Source organism: Sturnira hondurensis, unplaced genomic scaffold (genome assembly GCF_014824575.4).
Source record: "Sturnira hondurensis isolate 20B ecotype Veracruz unplaced genomic scaffold, ASM1482457v3 Scaffold0010128, whole genome shotgun sequence".
NCBI classification, from domain to species: domain Eukaryota; kingdom Metazoa; phylum Chordata; class Mammalia; order Chiroptera; family Phyllostomidae; genus Sturnira; species Sturnira hondurensis.
Window position 1 is genome coordinate 40,538,609 of NW_028082759.1, and position 19,435 is coordinate 40,558,043.

Consider the following 19,435-nt stretch of genomic DNA (forward strand, 5'->3'; position numbering starts at 1 on the left):
CCACTGATACTTTTTAAAACACATTTAAAAGTTGCAAAGAAGAGTATAAAGAATTCCTTCCCTCAGATGCCCCAGTGTTAACATTTTACCACATTTGCTTTGTTCTCTTTCTCCACATATATATATTTTATCAGAATCACTGGAGTGTTATAGACATGATTCTCCCTTATTCCTAAATACTGGGTACTTCCTAAAACAAAGGACAGTCTCCTGCCAAACCACAATATTATAAAAACCAGGAAATTGACACTGATACAATACTGTTATTTAATCTACAGATCTTCCTTATTCAAAATTGCCCTACTGTCCCAACAATGTCCTTTAAAGCAAGAAAAAAAATATTTTTTTCTGGTCTGGATCCATGTGGCCATGTTTACTTGGGATGTCTCATCAATCCCTTTAATCTGGAATAGTTCTTCAGTCTTTGCCTTTCGTGACCTTTATAGTTTTAAGAATACAGGCCAGTTACTGCACAGCCTGTTCCTCAATTTGGATCTGTTACTTAAAAAAAAAAAAAAAAACCACACAAAAAAAAACCAACAAAAAAACCCCCCACATTTGTTCTGGAAGTTTTAGGGGGGGTGGTGGTTTCCAGCGAAGACCACAGGGAGAATAAGCCTCTCTTCTCAAGGTTCCTCTCGGCCACCTCTTACTGATTATTTTACTACATCAGAACTGTTTATGGATGGGATAGATGCAAACCATTTTTGTATTCAGAAATGATCTGCTTGTACTACCTAGATTTTTTCTTGGCATTCCTGCATCTTATATGAGTTGAATTTCCTCAACAAAAGTAGGTTTGTCTCGAAGAATTAGCACCTACTCTTTTTAAGTATTTGAGATTTAAATTACCTGTAGAGTCCCATTTTCAGAATCTCACTTTGGCAGTGACGAACTACGCGCTAAATCAGGAGAGAAACTACAAAAACGGGCGGGTGTTGTTCATTAAAATCAACAAGTATTTGTTGAGTGCCTAGTATACGTCAGGCTCTGTTCCCAGCCCCGCGAATACCTTTGAGGACAGAACAAAAGAAAATCCTGTCTTTGTAATCTAGATAGGCAAATTAAAATTTAAATGAGAAAAAGCAGAAACCAAGGATCTGATTTCTTTCAACAGGAAGAAGGTAAACCTCTTTGAAAAGGAGTCCTGAGATTCCATTCTAATATGGACAACCCTGCGGAATCCCTGGCAAGTGAGCTGATAAGAAGGTTCTGTTTCTCCAGATGAGCTTTACAAATGATTAATCCGAGCACCAAAGGCCTGCCTGGAGCGGTGGGGCAAGACTTCCTAAGCTTTCTGATCACTTTCTCAGCTGAGCGCCGTAGGACCTCCCGGCCGCGCCCAGCCAGTCCTTAGAACCGGTCTGCACCCTCCACCCGCCGGCACTTCCCGGCCCGGCAGGGCCGAGCACCTGGGAACCACGCAGGGAGAAAGCCAGGCAGGGAGGTGGCTCAGGGGAACCGGCTCCTCCCGGCGGCCTCGCCCACTGCAGTGCAATCTCGGTGGGGGCGCGGGGGGGGGGGGTTGTTCCAGGTCGCTCCCGCTCGCTCCGCGCCCAGTCCCAGCTCCCTCGGAGCCTGCGGGCCTCGGCCACCGCTAGGAGCCAGCCTAGGACATCAGGGACCCTTCCCGACCCCTCACCGTGCAGCCCGGGAGTTGGAAGCGCGTGCCGCTGGAACTCGAACTGCAGGAGAGGGTGGCGCCGGGTGCCCTGCCCGCCCTCGAGGCGCTGCCTGACCCCGGCGGCGCAGGGTCTCCTCCCGCACTCCCGCACCCGCACTCCGGGACTCCAGCTGCTGCCTGCGCCGCAGGCGACGGTGTCGCCGACCGCAGAGCTGCGGCCGAGAAACGCAGCGGCAGGGTCAGGCTCTCTACCCCCTGCTCCCCGCCCTCCAGGACTAAGCTTCAGGCCCCTCTACTCCGACCGCGCTTCCTCGGGTCGAGAAAGCGCCATCTCCAGTTTCCCTTGACTTGCATCCTGAAAGGTTCACAGTTTTATACCCGGAGTGGGTTGTAGCGATATCTATGTTTCTCCCTCTCTCGCTGCCCCCATTCTCTTTCCCTAAGATTAATAAATTAAGGAAATTTCAAAGTAAAAATAAATTGCCTGACTTTCCTGTCATGAATATAAAGGGGTGGACACCTGGAGTCGCAATACTAATACTTTAGACGGAATTGTGTTCCCAACAATAGGTCAGTTTGAAACACAAAACTCAAGGAAACTTCACCTCTAGCAATTTTCTTTCTAAAATGTCAACAGTACCCACCACGTTTCCGTCCAACTTGGTGGCGGTGGTGGGAGCCCGGCCCTGGGCAGACCTAGCCCAGTTAGACTGAGGGACATTCCTCGGAAACTTGGCCAAAACGACAGCAGTAAAAAGGGAAAGGTATGAGTAGAGGGCGTGGGGTCAGGGCGGGGAACTGACGAAAAGCTGGCTCTAGAGTACCGAATTTACAAAAACATTCTGCACTCCAGGTAGCTGCATTTTATTTAGGATCCAGGGCAAATCAAAGGAAGTGGGCCCTGGAGGAGGTCCGGTCTCGAACTAGCAGCCAGGACCAAACAAGACGTAGCAATTAAGGGAGTAGCTGAGAGAAAATGTTGTGGGGTCCATTGTGTCTGAATTTCCTCCCGGGGACCCCCTGCTGCCTTTGCGCGCAGCGACTGCTTCTACGAGCGTACTAGGTGACGAAGCGTCCACCCCCGGAGCCCGGTTCTGCCGCGCGCGAGGACTTCGCTTCCGAAGGTGGGCAGCGCCTCAGGGTTTGGAGAGGCAGGCACCCAGGCTCCAGCCGGAGGTGGGACGGTGGTGTTGGGGAAAATGGATCACAGGTCCAGCCGTTTGCACTTAAAGGTGCGCTGGGCTCCGGAGCAGCTTTTCCGGTGCCTGGCAATTGCCCTCGCCACCTCCCGGCTGCGGTAGGCTGTCCCTCCCTCCGCTGTTCGCCCTCTCGGGGCGCCGCGCCCTGGGAAGCTCCGCACCCAGGGCCTCACCTCTGTCCTCCTTTCGTCTCCCCGCGCCGGGCCTTTTCGCTCGGCCCTTTAGAACCTCCGGCTCCGTTCCCCACAGCCTGCATTTCTCCTAGACGCCCCCCCACCAAACACTCCGTTACTTCCAAAGGCGTGAACCCCCGACCCCTACCCTGCACCTTTCACGCCCCCCCACCCCCCACCCTTCCCGGTCTGGCCTTGGCTACCCTCTAGGTAGAGACTGCCTCCTCCTCGGCCAGTGTGTCTCCCCCCTCCTCCCTTCTCGCCCGCCCCTCTCCATTCATCCAGCCATTGTCTCCAGCCCCCTCCTCCTTCTTTCCCCAGGTGGCCTCCTCCCCCACCGCTGCCACGTCGTGGTTTAAAGTAGCCAATGGGCCGGCGCCGCCAGGTGTCTCTTACCTGCACCACGTGGGGGAGGGGGAAGGGGCGGGCAGGTAGAGCCACATCCCAAAACAGAAAAGCTTTCAGCCATTGCGCGCGCCTCCGGGGGGTGCAGCCCTGCTCCAGTCTTTTTGCATAGAAGCTAGGGCCATTGAATAGAAAAAGGGCAGGTCTGCTGCGCCCTCCTTCCCACCCCCCTTCCCGCCCAGGGTGTGGAGCACTGGCCAGGTGTCGGCTTGGGTGGTTGGTTACCGCCTTTTGCACTAGCAGCGGCGAGGAGGAGGGGGGTGGGCGCTCTTTCCCATTCTTTTAGGAGAGGTTTTAGCACAGGTTTTCTCTTCTCACTTCCACTCCACCTCACCGCCTCCTGGCCCCCCTTTTCCCCCCTCCCCACCTATCGTCATGACGGCGTCTCCGGATTACTTGGTGGTGCTTTTTGGAATCACTGCTGGGGCCACTGGGGCCAAGCTGGGCTCGGATGAGAAAGAGCTGATCTTGCTGTTATGGAAAGTCGTGGATCTGGCCAACAAGAAGGTATTTCTCCAAATTTCTGCCCAAATGATAGGGGTAGGACAAGAAGTTTGTTGTAGAAGTTGGCGGCGGCGGCGGGGGGGGGGTCGGTAAACAAGTGCTCTAGTTTCTTCACTTGTGAGGGGAGACCTGGGGCCTAGGGATTCCAGAGTAAAACCAGGCTCGTTGGCCAACAGCCTTGGAGCCATTTCAGCCCTCCCAAATCTGGCTCAGGTGGGCTGGCCGTGCGCCGCCGAGCCAGGCTCTCGGCTAGTCTGGGGACGCCCCGCGGAGACCGGCTGGAATCCTTGGGGCCCCGGCGTCCGCTTCCAGGACTTTTACGTCCTGATCCTGGTGGGGGTGGGGTCGGAGGCAGGGCCGCGCGGTCCCCTGCGCCGGAATCGCTGGCGACGAGAGAGCTTTGATTTTTTGTGACCAGACCTCTCCGGAGGCGTGGGCCGCCCCGGTGGGGGAGCAAGGGAGGAGGGCGTGAAAGAGGCCCCCGCATTGAGGAAGGGGGAGACTGACTCTTGTGTCTTCCCGTCGGAGGTGGGACAGTTGCACGAAGTACTAGTTAGACCGGATCAGTTGGAGCTGACCGAGGATTGTAAAGAAGAAACTAAGATCGACGCCGAAAAGCTGTCCTCAGCGCCGCAGCTGGACCAAGCACTGCGACAGGTGACAGCCCGGGGCCGCGCCGCCCGCCCGCAGCCTGGCCGCCCTGGCGTCCCCCGTGGCAGGCCAAGCCTTACCAGGCCCCACGCCCTCGCCCCGCCGTCCACGTGCATTCCCGGGGTGGGGGGCGAGACGCCCGGCGGCGTGGGTGGAAACCCAGCTCAGAGGCCTGGGTCGGACCTTTTGGGGGGAGGTCACTTTTTCTCTTCATCTCCCAAACCCCAGGGTCTTGGACCAAAATTCTCTAGTTTTCGAGTTGCTTCCTGAGTCATTCCCTGAGCCAGAGAGTCAGCCGGGTTTTTACCAACTGAGTGATGAGTGGAGTTTGAATCCTAGCGCCCCATCCCCTGGCGCAGACCGCCGAGGCGCGTGCACCCTGTGGGGGTTTCGGTCTGTGGCTCAGCCCCGGGGCAGGGGGCGCTCTGGCGGAGACCCGCGGGCCGCGCGCCCGGCGCCTGGTTTCGGGATTCTGAACTCCAGAGGGCTCGGTTCCGGTTCCAATATTACTTCTTTCAGTGACCTTGGTCTTAGCTCCCGGGAGGGTTTGCAGCCCCGGACGTGCAGAGTTGCTCATGGGGTCACTGTGAAAATGGTGGAACCCCCTTTTTGGAATTAGGGTGACCTAAAACCCGGCTGCTTCGGGGTGCTGACCAAATGGGAGTTAGGAGGAGGCGCTAAACACCTGTGCACAGGTGCGTGTCCGGCGCTCTCACGGTCCCTGCCCCAGCACACGAGTTGCGAATTATAGGGTAAAGTCATAATTTGAGATGTGTTTCAGGGAAACGTGTTTACCGGGCTTTCCAGAGGGTCTGTATACCCATTACCCACGCCGCCCAATTGGCTTCTTTCTTAAGCCTACAACAAAAGTAACACCAAGGAATGATGTAATGTGGGGGCAATCTGCTGATGAAACGAGACCTTTTATTTAAAAGTCTTGTATTTTTCACAGAAATAGAAGGGGATAGGGACGGACGTTAGAATGTGTTTTTCTGAATTCTCCCGTGCTTAACCGCGCGTCGATTGGAAAGCCTTCCCTATTTTTAAAGGAAGCTCAGACCGTTTGCAGGAGGCTGGTCTTTCTAATTATGTTGCTTGTAGCGCCTGTTTCCCTTTTTCACTGTACTTTGCTCGGTTTTCTCTGGTTTACCACCAAGTGGGACCGCTTTGCAGAGTTTGTAACTCCTGCGTCAGTTGCATCCGTGTCTTGTTCTTTTCAGTTTAACCAGTCAGTGAGCAATGAACTGAACATTGGCGTAGGGACTTCTTTCTGTCTTTGTACTGACGGACAGCTTCATGTCAGGCAAATCCTGCATCCCGAGGCTTCCAAGAAGGTAAGAGTTCTGGCTTCCCAAAAGCGATTGGAGCTTTCGGGTGGCTGGAGGCTTTTTGAAAAAAAAAAAGGTTTATCTAAGTTTCTCGATTTTAAATAGATGTGTGTGGGGAGTTACTATTTTGTGGGTACAGACTCAGTTTGAGAAGATGACAAAGGGGTAGTGCTGATGTTTGTGCAACAATATAATGTACTTAATGCCACTGAACCGAACACTTAAATTGCTAAAGTGAATTGCTAAAGTGAATATTGTGTCATGTGTATTTTACCACAATACAAAATTCATGACACTTTCATAGAGATATTTGAGATTGCAGTAATTTTGAAATAACCCTTTGGTGACTTGATGAAAGTTTTCTTTTTGTTTATGTGGCATTTGAAATGGTTGACATTCTTTTCCAAAGCATATGAGCTGAATTTTTGACACTAAAAATAACTACAAATAGGAGAGAACTGTATTTTGATATCCTATAATATTCCTACCTGTATGGAAAATGCTTTATCCTAGAACGGAAAGAGCAAAGAAGAAAAGTTCGATTAAACCTTTTAAATTGTAATTTTAATAATGTCGCTTAAAAGTGTGTGCTGGGAAAGTAAGACTGCCGCATAACCAGTGAAACATTAATTATAGTGCACTGTGCTTTGTCTGACTTAAATGTTTCAAAACTAATTGCATCCTGTATCAAAACAACAGGGTCAGTCCCTTCTTTGACCTTTTCTTATCTTTTTGATAGTGGAAAACAGTATGGAGTGAGAAAAACACGATCTTACTGTAGATAGACCATGATTTCTCTCCCTGGGGAGGATGAGGAGCTGTGGGAAAATGGAGAGATGGATCGCAGACCTAGTGTAGCCAATCATTGCTAATACAGTTCATTTGATCACCTTAATTAGTTTGAGCTATAACTTGAAAGGATGGAAGCAAAATATTTCTAGGGAAGCTGTATGAAGCAGTTCTTGCAGTGAAAGGTTTAGAATGACAGTTGATGTCACAAGTGAGTAGTAGCCAGTGAGATCTTTCTCTTTACTCCAGTGCATAAAGGGGAAGAAATAAAGTAAATGTATAATGATAATATAAAATGTGTGAAGGAGAAACTCAAGTTCCTGTATCTTGAGGGTTGAAAAAAGATCACTCCCTCTATAGGAACCTTAGTAATTATTTGATTAAAAGGGGGGAGTATTTTTTGTTAATGATATGCTTGACCAATTGCTATATATGCTTGATCTAGATATATCTGGATCAAGCATATATAGCAATTGGTCAAGCATTTAATTAATATATATATATACACACACACACATATAAGGATTCCCCCCCGCCCCCAGATTCATAGGAGGAGAGATAAAACTTAGTTATTTCTCTGTTGAGCTGAAGGAAAACAGCTGGTTTTGCTATTTTAGATGGGCTGCGTGGCACATGGAAAAAACTCCAGAGAAAAATTTGAGACATTTTCCTGAGTCATTTATATTAGGATTTTGATGAGAAAAAGGGAAACAATCAATTTAGTATCATAAAAAAAGAAACTAAAACAATTTAGTATCATAGTAAAAGCAACTCTATTTATGAAGGGAAACTAGAGAAAATGGTAAAACAGAAAAGTAACCCTGCCACTCAAAAAATAAGAAAGCATTTTTTCCCTAATATGAACATATTTGGATATCTTCTTTAAGATTTTTGTAGAAAAGCTTTATTTTTACAAGGAGCATTCACAACACAAACCTTTTAGCCTACTTAATAATTCACTGTTACATCAGTATCTTCTGTAAGCACTCAATAAAATACTATTTTAAATGGATACAGCTATTTCAACCAATCTTTTATTGTTGAACATGTGGGTTAATTTCATTATAAATAGCTTTCAAATTAACATGTTTGTCAGTAATCATGAGGATGCATGATTCTTTCAGTAACTGTTTGGAAAACTGACCATGGTGGAATAATACCTGTTTGTAATGTAGCACGAGCAGGTTGCACCTAACGGAACCCAACAAAGGAAATTTAGATACAGACATTATTGCATCAAAGGTTGTGGATTACAAACTTTAAAAAGTCTTTATTCCCTTGACTTTCTAAGGTACAGATCAGTAGGAATTTCCAGTAAGTGAATACAATGAAAGATTTTGAAATTTTAAGAATCTAAATTCGGTTTTAAAAAATCTTTGGAAGTTATTCAATGAGAGGTTTTTTTTTTGTCCACGGGGGAAAAAAAAGAAACAATAGTTTAATATTTGCCCAGGCAGTTGCTTTGTTTAATCACTGTAAGAGAGTGGTGCTAGTAGTTAAGAACAACAGGTAACTATTTTTCCTTTGCCTTTGAGATTTTTGATATATAGTTTTTTTAAGTCTAACTTGACTGCTAAGGTATAGCCAGAATAATGGTCAGAAAAAGTAGTGTGGGACTCCAATTTGGCCCCAAAGTAAATCCTGTTCGGGTAATTAGGAATTTGCTATCTTAATCTGATTTTAGTATAGAAAATATGCATTATTAGAACCCAGCATTTAAAACTGCTGTGTCTTGCAGCTGAATCCTGTGTTTAGGTGGACATGGTAAAGGTGTGCATATGAGAACTGAGAGTTGATTTGCTGCCTGAAAGTACAAGTAGTCTAAAATGGTAGAAAATAGCTAGAAATAGCTAGAATAACTATTTCTAGCCTAAAATAGCTAGATAAAGAGCATACTTTTATGAAGCAGAAAATATACAATACAGCAGCCAAAACGTATTATTGCTTCAGAAATCTTTTTAATGGACTGTGTAGTGGAACACAAACATTATAATCAATTGCCTTAAAATAGATGTTTTTTTCCAATGAGACTTACATATAAGATATAATACTGTAGCAGATAATAAAAACACCCTCATGTTCTATTGAAAAACATTTAAATATTGTGGTAAAATATACTTTTCTTAGATTCCTAAGTATTAAGGAAACGGGCTACTCAATTCATCTAGTTAACAATATATACCTTGTCCTCCCTCAGAATGTATTATTGCCTGAATGCTTCTATTCCTTTTTTGATCTTCGAAAAGAATTCAAGAAGTGCTGCCCTGGCTCACCTGATATTGATAAACTGGATGTTGCAGCCATGACCGAGTGTATCCTTTAAGTGATTACCTAAGAAACATTTGGAAAGAGCTGCAGAGAAAAGGGTTCTTGAAGAAAGATTTTTGACTTTGTCAGTGTATGGATGACAATAGCCTGTCTAAAACTTGTGTATGTGCTGTGAAGAACTAATAGTACAATTATAGGGGTTTGGGGGGATGGGGGTAGGAAGAGATGGGGAGAAACATCTCAGTCTATTACATCTCTCATGTGCCCAACCTGAGACCTGGCTCTCAACCTAGGCATGTGCCCTGACTGGGAATCAAACTGTACCCTTTTGGTTTGCTGGACAATGCCCAGCCCACTGAGCCGCACCAATCAGTGCCAGTTATAGGCATCTTTTAAAGTAATTATAATTTGCTGAATTTTAGTGGTGATTTATGTAGATGAATTTTTGTGAGTTGAATAGATCTAGAGTAGAGTTTAATTTTGTATTAAGGGAGTGGCTTTGTTTTTTAAGTAGTGGGTATATTTTCTTTACAAACAGCTGTCCATTGATAATCCTTTTAACTTTCCATGGGATTGTGGAATATATATAAGATTCTAGTGATTACAATAGGCCATTGTTTGAAATAAAGTGAGATTAGGATTTTACCCCCCAACTTTTTTTACCAAGATAGTGGTAGTATATCTAATGCATTGTGTATTTAAAAGTAAATTTAGTAATCACAAATCCTGTAGTCATGAGTGACCCATCATCTTTCATCCAGTGAGTCTTTAAAGTACTAATTAATAAGCAGTCATGTGCTAACAAATCAGATGGAATACTGAGTAATAGCAGGGCTATGTGACACACCCAGAGCCACTGTGAGAATCGACTTGGAGGTGGATTGGAGTCACTTTCAGGAACTTGTGGACGATGGGTGTTTATTCTTAAACTTTCTCATTCTTTTTCAGGAGTGAAAGCTTGATTTTTGTTTTATTTCAAAATTTCTCAATTGAAAAAAGTTGCTTGCATATTTTTCCTAACCACCTGTAAGCAGGTCAAAACCCATTTTATTTACCTTCTTATTGGAAGCAGTTAGCTGCAATTTTGGATTAGCTGGTTTAGCTACTGGTTAGTTACTAGTTTAGCTGCCAGGACGAGGGTGGAGGAAGGACATTTTGAGGGAATTCTTGTAAGAGTTTCATTAGGAGGTTGGGACAACAGAAAAATTCTTTTTGTTTTGTTGGTTTGAATGCTGTATTAATTAGCTCAGGCTGCCCTAACAAGTACCATAGACTGAGTGACTTAAAGAACACACTTATTTTCTCACAGTTCTGGAATCTGGGAAGTCTAAGATCAGGATGGCAGCATGGTCGGTTTCTGGTGAGGGTTCTTCCTGCCTCCTCACCGTGTTTCCTTCCCGTGGGTCGGGGGAGAAGTGGAGGGAGTATCTTTCTTTTCCTCTCTCTGTCCACAGGCTGAACAAATTACGGCCCCTTCCTTATGGCCTTAACTGCCTCCTGAATACTGTCTCCAGATAGAGTCACACTGGAGGTTAGAGTTTCAACATATGAATTTGTGGGAGGGAAGGAGTTCAGTCCATAACAAATGCTAAACTATTTGCTGCAGTGGTAAAAAGTAGAGAACCAAAAAGTCTAAAAAATAAATCAGTGGATAGTGGAGGGAAACTCTAGTAAGTTATCTTAATTTATAAAAAGACAATTTGCGTAGTAAAGTCAGTATTTTAAGAATTATTTATCCCTGACTATTCAGCTTCCTCTTATAGTAAAGAAAATTTTTTCCTGGTGATTACAGGTCAGGTAGTAGTAAAAATTTCCATAGCTACAAACAAAAGATTTTGGTATTTAGGTATTTTGGTTTTCTCAATATGTTGACAGTTCAGGAAAAACTCGTTAAAAGTTCATCTACTTTTCCCTTCTTGGTTTCTTCAGAGTATTATACATGTTAGAATTCGGGTTATTATTAAACATTTTTGAGATGGTAAATTGAGCTTTTTACTTGCCCTATGCTGTATTATCCACACACCCCAGAGTATGTTACTTTTTGAAATAACAAATTGCATTATCTGACCTTTAAATGAAAGGGCAGGATGCTATACCAATTATTTTTTTGTCATTCCTTTTAATCCTCGTTCTATAACTATTTGTTGGTAGTTCTGTTTCAAATGTCATGGAGATGAAAATCAAATATAACAGATGAATTGTGAATAAAGCTAAGTCAGCTCCATTTCAGGTCTGTCACCCCTGAAATTTTATGAAGGATATCATAGCTCTTAAGTAATGCGTTCATTGAAAAATTAGGGAATTTTATATTTCTTTAAAAAATAGCTTAATTAAAGCCTAGTTTCTTTTTGGCTTACATAGGAAGAGTCTTGGGTTTATAGTTTTATTGCTGATCAATAAGCGGGTTTTAATCTTAAATGGTTTTATTAATGTTTCTTTGAATGTTTTCTTTCCCATTCAGCAGGTAAGCAATATCATTAAGCTTTCCTAGCAGTGGTTTTTGTTTTATATTGCTACTGTGATCAATTGTTTTATGACTCCTATTCAGAGAAATCGTTATTTCCCTGAGTAGGCCACCAAACCAATTCCTCAGGTCAAAAGCAATTGTACCAGATTTGATTACCAACTTATCCTTATCTATGCAAAGGATTTCTACGGTGTCTGATGCGAAGAGCTGTCCTATTCTTTCAGACCCCCGATCATCTTCCTGGGTAATATAGAATTGGCACTAAATTTGAGAACACAAAGATGGTCATTACACATCCTTGGTGGCTTTGCCAAGTAGGAGGAGAGCCACTTGCTCCTGAGGGGATTACCTGTTCCACCAGGAAACCAGCAGGGGGAGGAGCCTCTTGCCAACTCCTGGAAAGGGCCAAGGAAGAAAATAGGCAGCTGTGCTTTCCTAGGAAAGTCACTTGTCTTCTCTACGCCTCAGCTTTATCTCTGGTATTCCCGAGTGAAAGCTTTGTATCAGGTGCTATGGAACCAAGAAGTGTGATGACTTTGATTTTTAAAAAAATGGGTTTTAGGAATTTTGTGATTTTAGCACTTACTTCCCTCTGGGGTCATCGCGTGGGTTCTAAAACCCTGTGGAGTCAGCGCTGGGCCTGAGTTATGCCAGGGTCCACACTGTCACCTGCAAAAGCAGGTGAGTTGTGCAGTCCCAGCTGAAAGAAGACCTGGGTCAGTGGGTGAGCTGTGGGTGGTGTTTTGCAAGCTCTTTACTCAATCCGGTGAGGTGGCAGGGCTCGGGGCCTGTGATTTGTTGTTGTTTGTTTTGAGGAAGAAATTGTCTTGGATCCCTTGTAGAAATTAGTACTCATTGTCTCCTGATGAGAGGACATTTTGATTACGAGACTATTTATATGAATGAGTTAACCAGTTTTTGAATGGAGTATGTGATCCTATTTTATCCTTCTCAAGTTGGTTGGAATTAGTTTCTTCTGGTTTCTTGACCTGTTTTCGTGAGCTTTGTTATTTTTGTGAACTGATTTCTTCTTGTTAATAAGTCAGGCTCTGTCCTGTTTTACTTAACTCCAGTTTGCCACACCTTCACCAAGGACTCATTTTTAATAAAGTTTGGCCTTGTAAGGAGGGCAGGTGGAAGAGCTGTCAGCCGTGCTTCCTACGTACATCCCACCAATAGTCTCACAACCGCCCAGTGGAGGTGCTGTCACCCTTTTTTTTTTTTTTTTTTTTTTTACAGCTGGGGGAACGGGCTTGCAGGTGTCTTAGCTTAGTTAGGAGCGCCAGTTTTTGATCCTGAGTCTGATGTGAATGTCCTGCTCGTTAACTAGGGGATAATATTCTAGAGGGTGGGGCTGACATTTAAAATAGATTATCTCTCTTATAAATTTACATTCTGTTTTCTCAGCACATACTGAGTCAACTATTCAGCAGGAAAGGGAAATTGATTTTGTAAAATTTCTAGCCAGTTATAGGATATTGCATCTGTAAGTGCTGATTGACATTATTAGCAAATACCATTTTTACCCTTTCCATTATCAAAGTTTAAAAAAATAATCACTAAACCATTCTCACCTGCCCATCCAAAGATTAGTCATGGTGTGTGTGTGTGTGTGTGTGCTGCTAGCACAGTGACGTTGGCTTTTTTGTTTATTTGGTTTTTTGTATATTAAAGATGTTCATACATAGTGAAGTGCTTAAGAACATGAGCTCCAGAGTCAGGTATGTTGAGGGTCAATTTACTGCACCTCTTTACCTCAGTTTTCCTATCTTAAAATGGGCATGACTATTGTAAGGAATAATGAGGCAGTGTCTGCAACCACTTAGCCAGTACCCAGCCTGCTGCACACTCTCCAGGGTTGATTGTGGTCCTTCAAGCCTCACCAGGTTGTTGGGTGTCTCTGATAAAGGAAAACAGCTGCCAAGAACTTCAGAAAGGACTTCCTTATTGACTTAAGGACAATATTTAAACTGCTTTACACTTAAAAAAATTTTTTTAACTCTGTGCAAGACTGGATATAGACTTTTTAAAGCATCAACTACATGTTAGTACAGGTAAATTTCAAAGTGAATTTCACTTCTCCTTTTGTAAAATGTTGTGTGTTGTGAGTGTGGTTCCTTCTACTCTTGTGTGCTTATTTTGATTAATTGAACTTGGCGTTTGCAGTCTCACAGAGCTTCATTGCCTTGCATAAAAAGTGGAAATGCTGAATCCTCCTTGGTGTGTTGTGCGTATAAAAGGGATTTTAAGTATTACTGAGTGTACAGTAAAGCTGGTCTAGTGGTTGACCTCGTTAGCTAGAGGGGGGAGAAATTATCTTTGGCATCATTTCCGTATGATGTGAGCCAAGTCGTCAAATACTCTGGTTCGTGGTAATAAGTTAAAGGGCTAGAAATACTGCATATTCTTGGCTAGCACTCAGAGATGTGTTGATTATTTTGTGTGGTTTATTTTAATTATAACTTTTAAATTATGAGTTGGGAATTCCAGGATAATTTTTTTTGTTTTAGAAGGCTTGTTTTATTGTCCTGGAATCTCCCTTCCCTTATTTATCCCATATAAATGTCTTTTTCTAAAGTAGAAACTACCTGCACTTCTCTTTTGTCACATTAGCCCCAACTTCCATCTTATTTCTTCTAAGGCAGCGGTCCCCAACTTTTTGGCACCAGGGACCAGTTTCATGGAAGACACTTTTTCCACTGCGGATGGGATGGGATGGGGTGGGAGGGGTCAGTTTCAGCATGATTCAGGCTAATTGCATTCAAGCTCACCTCCTGCGGTTCAGTCTGGTTCCTAACAGGCCTGGACTGGGACTGGTTTGTGGCCTGAGTGTTGGGGGCCCCTGCTCTAAGGTATAATTGAGTTGTCAGTTTTGTTATACATTCATTCGATGTGTCACTTCGTTACAATAATATTTGCTAGGATAGATTTTTTTTCCCCCTCTTGGGGAAGAGTAAGCTTCTGAGGAATAGAATTAAAACTATGGTTTTATCTTTTTCCAGCATTTATTATTGCTATAAAAATGTTTTTGTTGCCTTGGCTCCTAGTTATGCTCTTTCCCATAGGCATTCTTGATTGGCTTCTTTCAAAGCTCACTTTAGAATATAAAATATAGCCGATCATTTACAGAATCTATTTTTTAAACTGTCAACTTATGTAAGGGTAATTTGCCACTTCTTGTCTTTAAGTAATTGTAGCAAAGTCAGTTATTAGGTAGAGCGCTAGTTAAACTTTTTTCTTGCCATATTTTGTTTGCTATTCCTTTGTTCATTACTATAGGTATTTTATTGTAACGTGTGGCAGTATAGGCAGTTGTGTTATACTGCAAATAAGTGAGTAAACAGGATAAAAGGGGAAGAAACAAACTTGTCATCTGAGGGGTCTCAAGCAGGAAAAAAATGGCTTCAAGTTGAAATTTTGACTTGGGATGCAATTATAATTTATGATATTTAAATTATAGTTTAAATTTAATTGCACCACAGTGTATTTGTTATTTCATATATGATTCTCTCAGGTATAAACTAAAAACCTGGTTTTAAAAAGATGCTTACAAGTGAAAATTGGTTCTTCTGGAACCAGATGTGTCCATTTTCAGGCAGTTGGGAAAGGTAACTCTTGTTTGAGTGAGTAAGCTGATGAACTGGGATGAACTTTGTAAGATTTCTTTCTGTGAATTCTACTCTCAGCTAATAAGAATGTGGGTTAAATCCTGAAATGTGTTTTAGTGACGGTGGCACTAAAGAAAACACTCCTCTTGTTCAAATATAGGCAAAAGTCTCTCAGTTTCTAAACTCTGTAGTACTTTGCTCAGTCGTAGCCTGCAATGTTAGTTATGTTCCCACCTGTCTGGCTTTACCCTTCCTCATTTCCTCATGGCACCTCTCATTTATCAAGCCGGCTGAGCCTGTTGGTGCTGTTGTGGCTGCCTCAAGGGCAGGATGAGTAAGTTGCATGACGAGCCATAAATCAGGAGGCACAGACTCATCTTGCCTTCCCTCAAGATCAGACGTGCAGCAAGTAACTCAATCTGTAATTATAAATTGATAGGGGAAAGAATGGCTACTAAAACTTTTTTCCTCACTCTCTTTCATTAGTTCATGTTGAATTTGGGTAAGGATTATGAATTGAACAAACCTTTTAAAGAGGTGTGTATGTGTGTGTATGTATGCACAGGGGTGGTTTGGGTATGAAGGAGGTTAGGTGACTTAACAGTTGTTAAGAGCTTAGAGCTGCTGATCCTTTTGGTGTGTGATGACTTAGAAACACGTTGGGACACGTGATATGGAGCCAAGTTAGCCAAATGTCTAGAACATATTCTTTCAAAAAGTTTCTTTCTGCCCTGGCTGGTGTAGCTCAGTGGATTGAGCCACAGGCCTGTGAAGCAAGGGGTCGATGATTTGATTCCCAGTCGGGACACATGCCTGGATTGCAGGCCAGGTCCCCAATGGGGGACACATGAGAGGCAACCACACATTAATGTTTCTCTCCCACTTTCTCCTTCCCTTCCCCTCTCTCTAAAAATAAATAAATAAAATATTTTAAAAAAAATTTCTTTCAAATTACATTTTGCTTCAATATTCTGTTTTAGTTTCAGGTCTATAGTGTAGTGGTTAGAAAAGCACACACCTTCAAGAATGGTACCCCTGATATTTCAACTATACACCTGGCCCCATGTGTAGTTATTTTACAGCTGTAAACTTACAGCTCTGTAGAACATAGTCTTTTTAAAATTTATTTTATTTAACATTTTTTATTTATTTATTTATCTTTAGAGGGGAAGGGAAGGAGAGAGGGAGAGAAATATCAATGTATGGTTGCCTCTCGTGTGTCCCCTGCTGGGAACTGGCCTGCAACCCGGGCATGTGCCCTGACTGGGAATCGAACCGCAATCGTGTGGTTCGCAGGCCCACGCTCAATCCACTGAGCTACACCAGCCAGGGCTGTAGAACATAGTCTTAATTAAAAAGTAGAATTCAGTAAAAATAATTCTTCAGCTACAATCGTATATCTACACAGGATGCTTTACATTTTTGCTTTTGATCTCTCCCTTTTACTTGGCTCCTATGTGTACATTTAGAAAGCATTTCACAAAGTATTGCTCAAAATGAATTAGGCAGAGCTTCTTGGGGCAGGAAATTATGTACGCATAGTCCAGTCGGATCTGTATTGTGACTCCAGCTCCATTACTTACCAGCTGGGAAACTGAATGAGTTACAGTGCTTTTCTGAATTCTAGTTTCTTCGTCTGTTTGGTTTTGCTATTGGCAGGACTATTGTGAAAATAGAAGGAAATAGATGGTGTTTTGCCAGCTACCTTTAAAAATATCTGTTGGATAAGGGTCTCTTACACGTAGGAGCGTTTCCTGACAGTTCTGTAGATGGTTAATGGGTGAAGTCAAAGCTATTGGGAACTGTTCGTTTTCACCACTGGTTCTCAACAAAGGGTGTGGTTGGTTTTTTGTTGTTTGTTTTTTTTTTTTTTTTGCCCACCAGGAAACGTTTACCAATGTTTAGAGACATTTTAAATCGTTAACAGGGTGGGTAGGAGCCAGCATGCTACAAAACATGTCCTATGGTATACAGAAAACCCCTCCCAACGAAGACTTAACTGCCCTACAGGCCGGCAGAGGCTTATACAGTAGGGTTGTTTTCCATTTCTTGGATATGTTTCTCTCTGCTCCATTCTCTTTATTCCTGACAAAGCTGAAAATGTTACTAGAATTGCTGGGCTCCAAACGATTATTCGGCAGTGAGAGCTGGTGTGATAAACTAGGCCTGGTCACAGCTAATCTTTCTTCTGTATGGATCTTTAAAAGTCCCCTCCCCATTCCTCCACAGAAAATTTAGGGCAGTTATTTCCCCAAACTATGTTTATCCTTTGGTTCTGGTTTTCTGTCCTGTCATAGTCTTTGAAAATGACAATTAATAAACATGTTCTAATACAGCCTCCCTACAAGTGACCATTTTCACGATGCCAACAGGTTGTCATTGCTCTGTTGCTTGACTATCTCCTGGGACTGATTTTTCTAAACTTCCATGAACACATTTGTTTCATCACTGGAAGAGGGAAAGGCTGCGATACTGCGTCTGTGTATGCGCGCTGCAGAAATTACCTACCACTTCAGCCTGATGATTATCCTATGAGTATACAAATGGGCATCTGGTAAATTCAGATTTTTCAGCCATAAATGTGACCCTCAGTGTGATTATATAATGAGTTATGAAAGTCGGTCACTTAAAGGTTCCAGGAAGAAGGGGAAGGCCATCACTTATTACATGCCTGTTTTGTGTCCTGGGCTTATTTTATGTTATTTAATCTTCACAAAGTACACCCCAGGGAACCAAAGATGATCACAGTTTAAGCTTTACAGATAAGCTGAAATTTAGTGATTAAGTGGTTTGCCAAGGAACATATGGCCGCATTTGTACATGTGGTATGTTTAACTGCAGAGTCATGGGGTTTGTGAAGGACAGCACAACGTAGATATGCCTGGCACAGTGAGAAAGTGACGCAAGGTGTCTGTTGGGGGAAGGAGAGAGGAGGCAGGGGGAGGGGTGAAATGGAAAGGAATTTTGCATTGAGGCTGGAAAGGGATATTATTTGTTAAATTGACTCTTCTGGTGATTGGCCGTAAGCTTGATGGAAGGGAGCTCTCAGAAATGCTTGAACATTGTACATCCTCATTTAAATAAAATACTACTTACAAACTTGTAAAGATACATTCCTTCATTTTTTATCCTTCTACCAGTCAGAAAACTGTAAAATAAGGCAAACGTGCTAATAACCACCACCCCGATGGCTATTCATTTTATTTTTCAAATTGTGGGAAACGTGGTGTACAAGCCCATGTTTATTTCAGGGTACAACATTATAATTCATTATTTATATGTACTGGAAAGTGTTTTCCACTGTAAGTCTGTTCACCATCCATCACAATACAATTGATTCCCTTCACCCCTTTTGCCCTCCTCCCAACCCCTTCCCCTCCAGTCTGTTCTCTGTGATCTATGAGTTCTTTTGTTCATTTATTTTATTTTTTAAGATTCCACATATGAGTGACATCATCTGGTACTTGTCTTTCTTCATCTTATTTATTTCACTTAGCATGGTATCCTCCGTGTTCCCCCATGTTGCAGAGGGCAAGATTTCCATCTTTGTTATGGCTGAATAATATTCCATTGTGTATACAGGGGTGGGCAAAGAAGGTTTATAGTTGTGAGTACATGAAACATTTATTATTCGTGTCACAATGTTAGACCTACTCTGGTCTACCCCTGTGTGTACCACATCTTTATCCATTCATTCTCGGCTGCTTCCACATTTTGGTTATTGTAAATAATGTTGCATTGAACACAGGGTTGTATATGTCTTTTTGAATTAGTGTTTTTGTATTCTTTGGGTAACTACCCAGAAGTAGAATGGGTAGGTTATATGATAGCTCTATTCTCAGTTTTTGAGGAATTTCCAAATAGTTTTACATAGTGGCTGCACTGGTTTATATTCCCACCATCAGAGTATGAATGTTCCCTCTTCACATCCTTTCCAACACTTAGTTATCTTTTTGACAATAGCTATTCTGATAGACATGAGGTGATCATTATGGTTTTGATTTCCATCTGTCCAATGATTACTAATATTGAACATCCTTGTTTTCATTTTAAAGTTGAGAAAATATACAGTCCATAGTATTATTTTTGTTTGTTTGTTTGTTTGTTTTTAAGAAATTTGCATATTGAGAGCAAGAGGAGGCAAGAAATATAAAAATAGAATGCTTCTTTGGCTTCAATTGGCTTTTCTTCCTCTTGTGAAATGGGGGGTGGGGTTTTACTTGCATGTGTTTTAAGAATCTCAATCAATCAGCTCATGAAATCCTTAAATAGGGGGAAGCTATGGGGCACCTATTCCTTAAATGGCCCATTGGGAGAACGCAGTCAGGGCAGGAGCAACTGCTCAGTGCTCCCAGCTCCTTTCCCTTCTGCTGCACGTGTGCTACAGAGCAGGCGTCGTATGCAGTGGCAAGCCCAGCA

At 43.0% G+C, this 19,435-nt stretch overlaps 1 protein-coding gene across 6 annotated transcripts in view; it reads left to right on the top strand.

Moving 5' to 3' along the window:
- The first annotated feature begins 3,427 nt into the window (after window positions 1–3,427).
- Window positions 3,428–19,435, top strand: part of ESRP1 (epithelial splicing regulatory protein 1) — a 52,958-nt gene continuing 36,950 nt past the window's right edge. For 2 of the 6 annotated variants that reach the window (XM_037058744.1, XM_037058746.1), the window contains exons 1-4: window positions 3,429–3,908; window positions 4,434–4,562; window positions 5,777–5,890; window positions 8,871–8,985. In XM_037058744.1, coding sequence (XP_036914639.1) covers window positions 3,777–3,908; window positions 4,434–4,562; window positions 5,777–5,890; window positions 8,871–8,985 — 490 coding nt within the window. In that variant the 5' untranslated portion in view covers window positions 3,429–3,776. Of the gene's footprint in view, window positions 3,909–4,433; window positions 4,563–5,776; window positions 5,891–8,870; window positions 8,986–19,435 lie in introns of all 6 variants that reach the window. The other 4 variants (XM_037058748.1, XM_037058749.1, XM_037058747.1 and 1 more) reach the window with 3 other exon arrangements.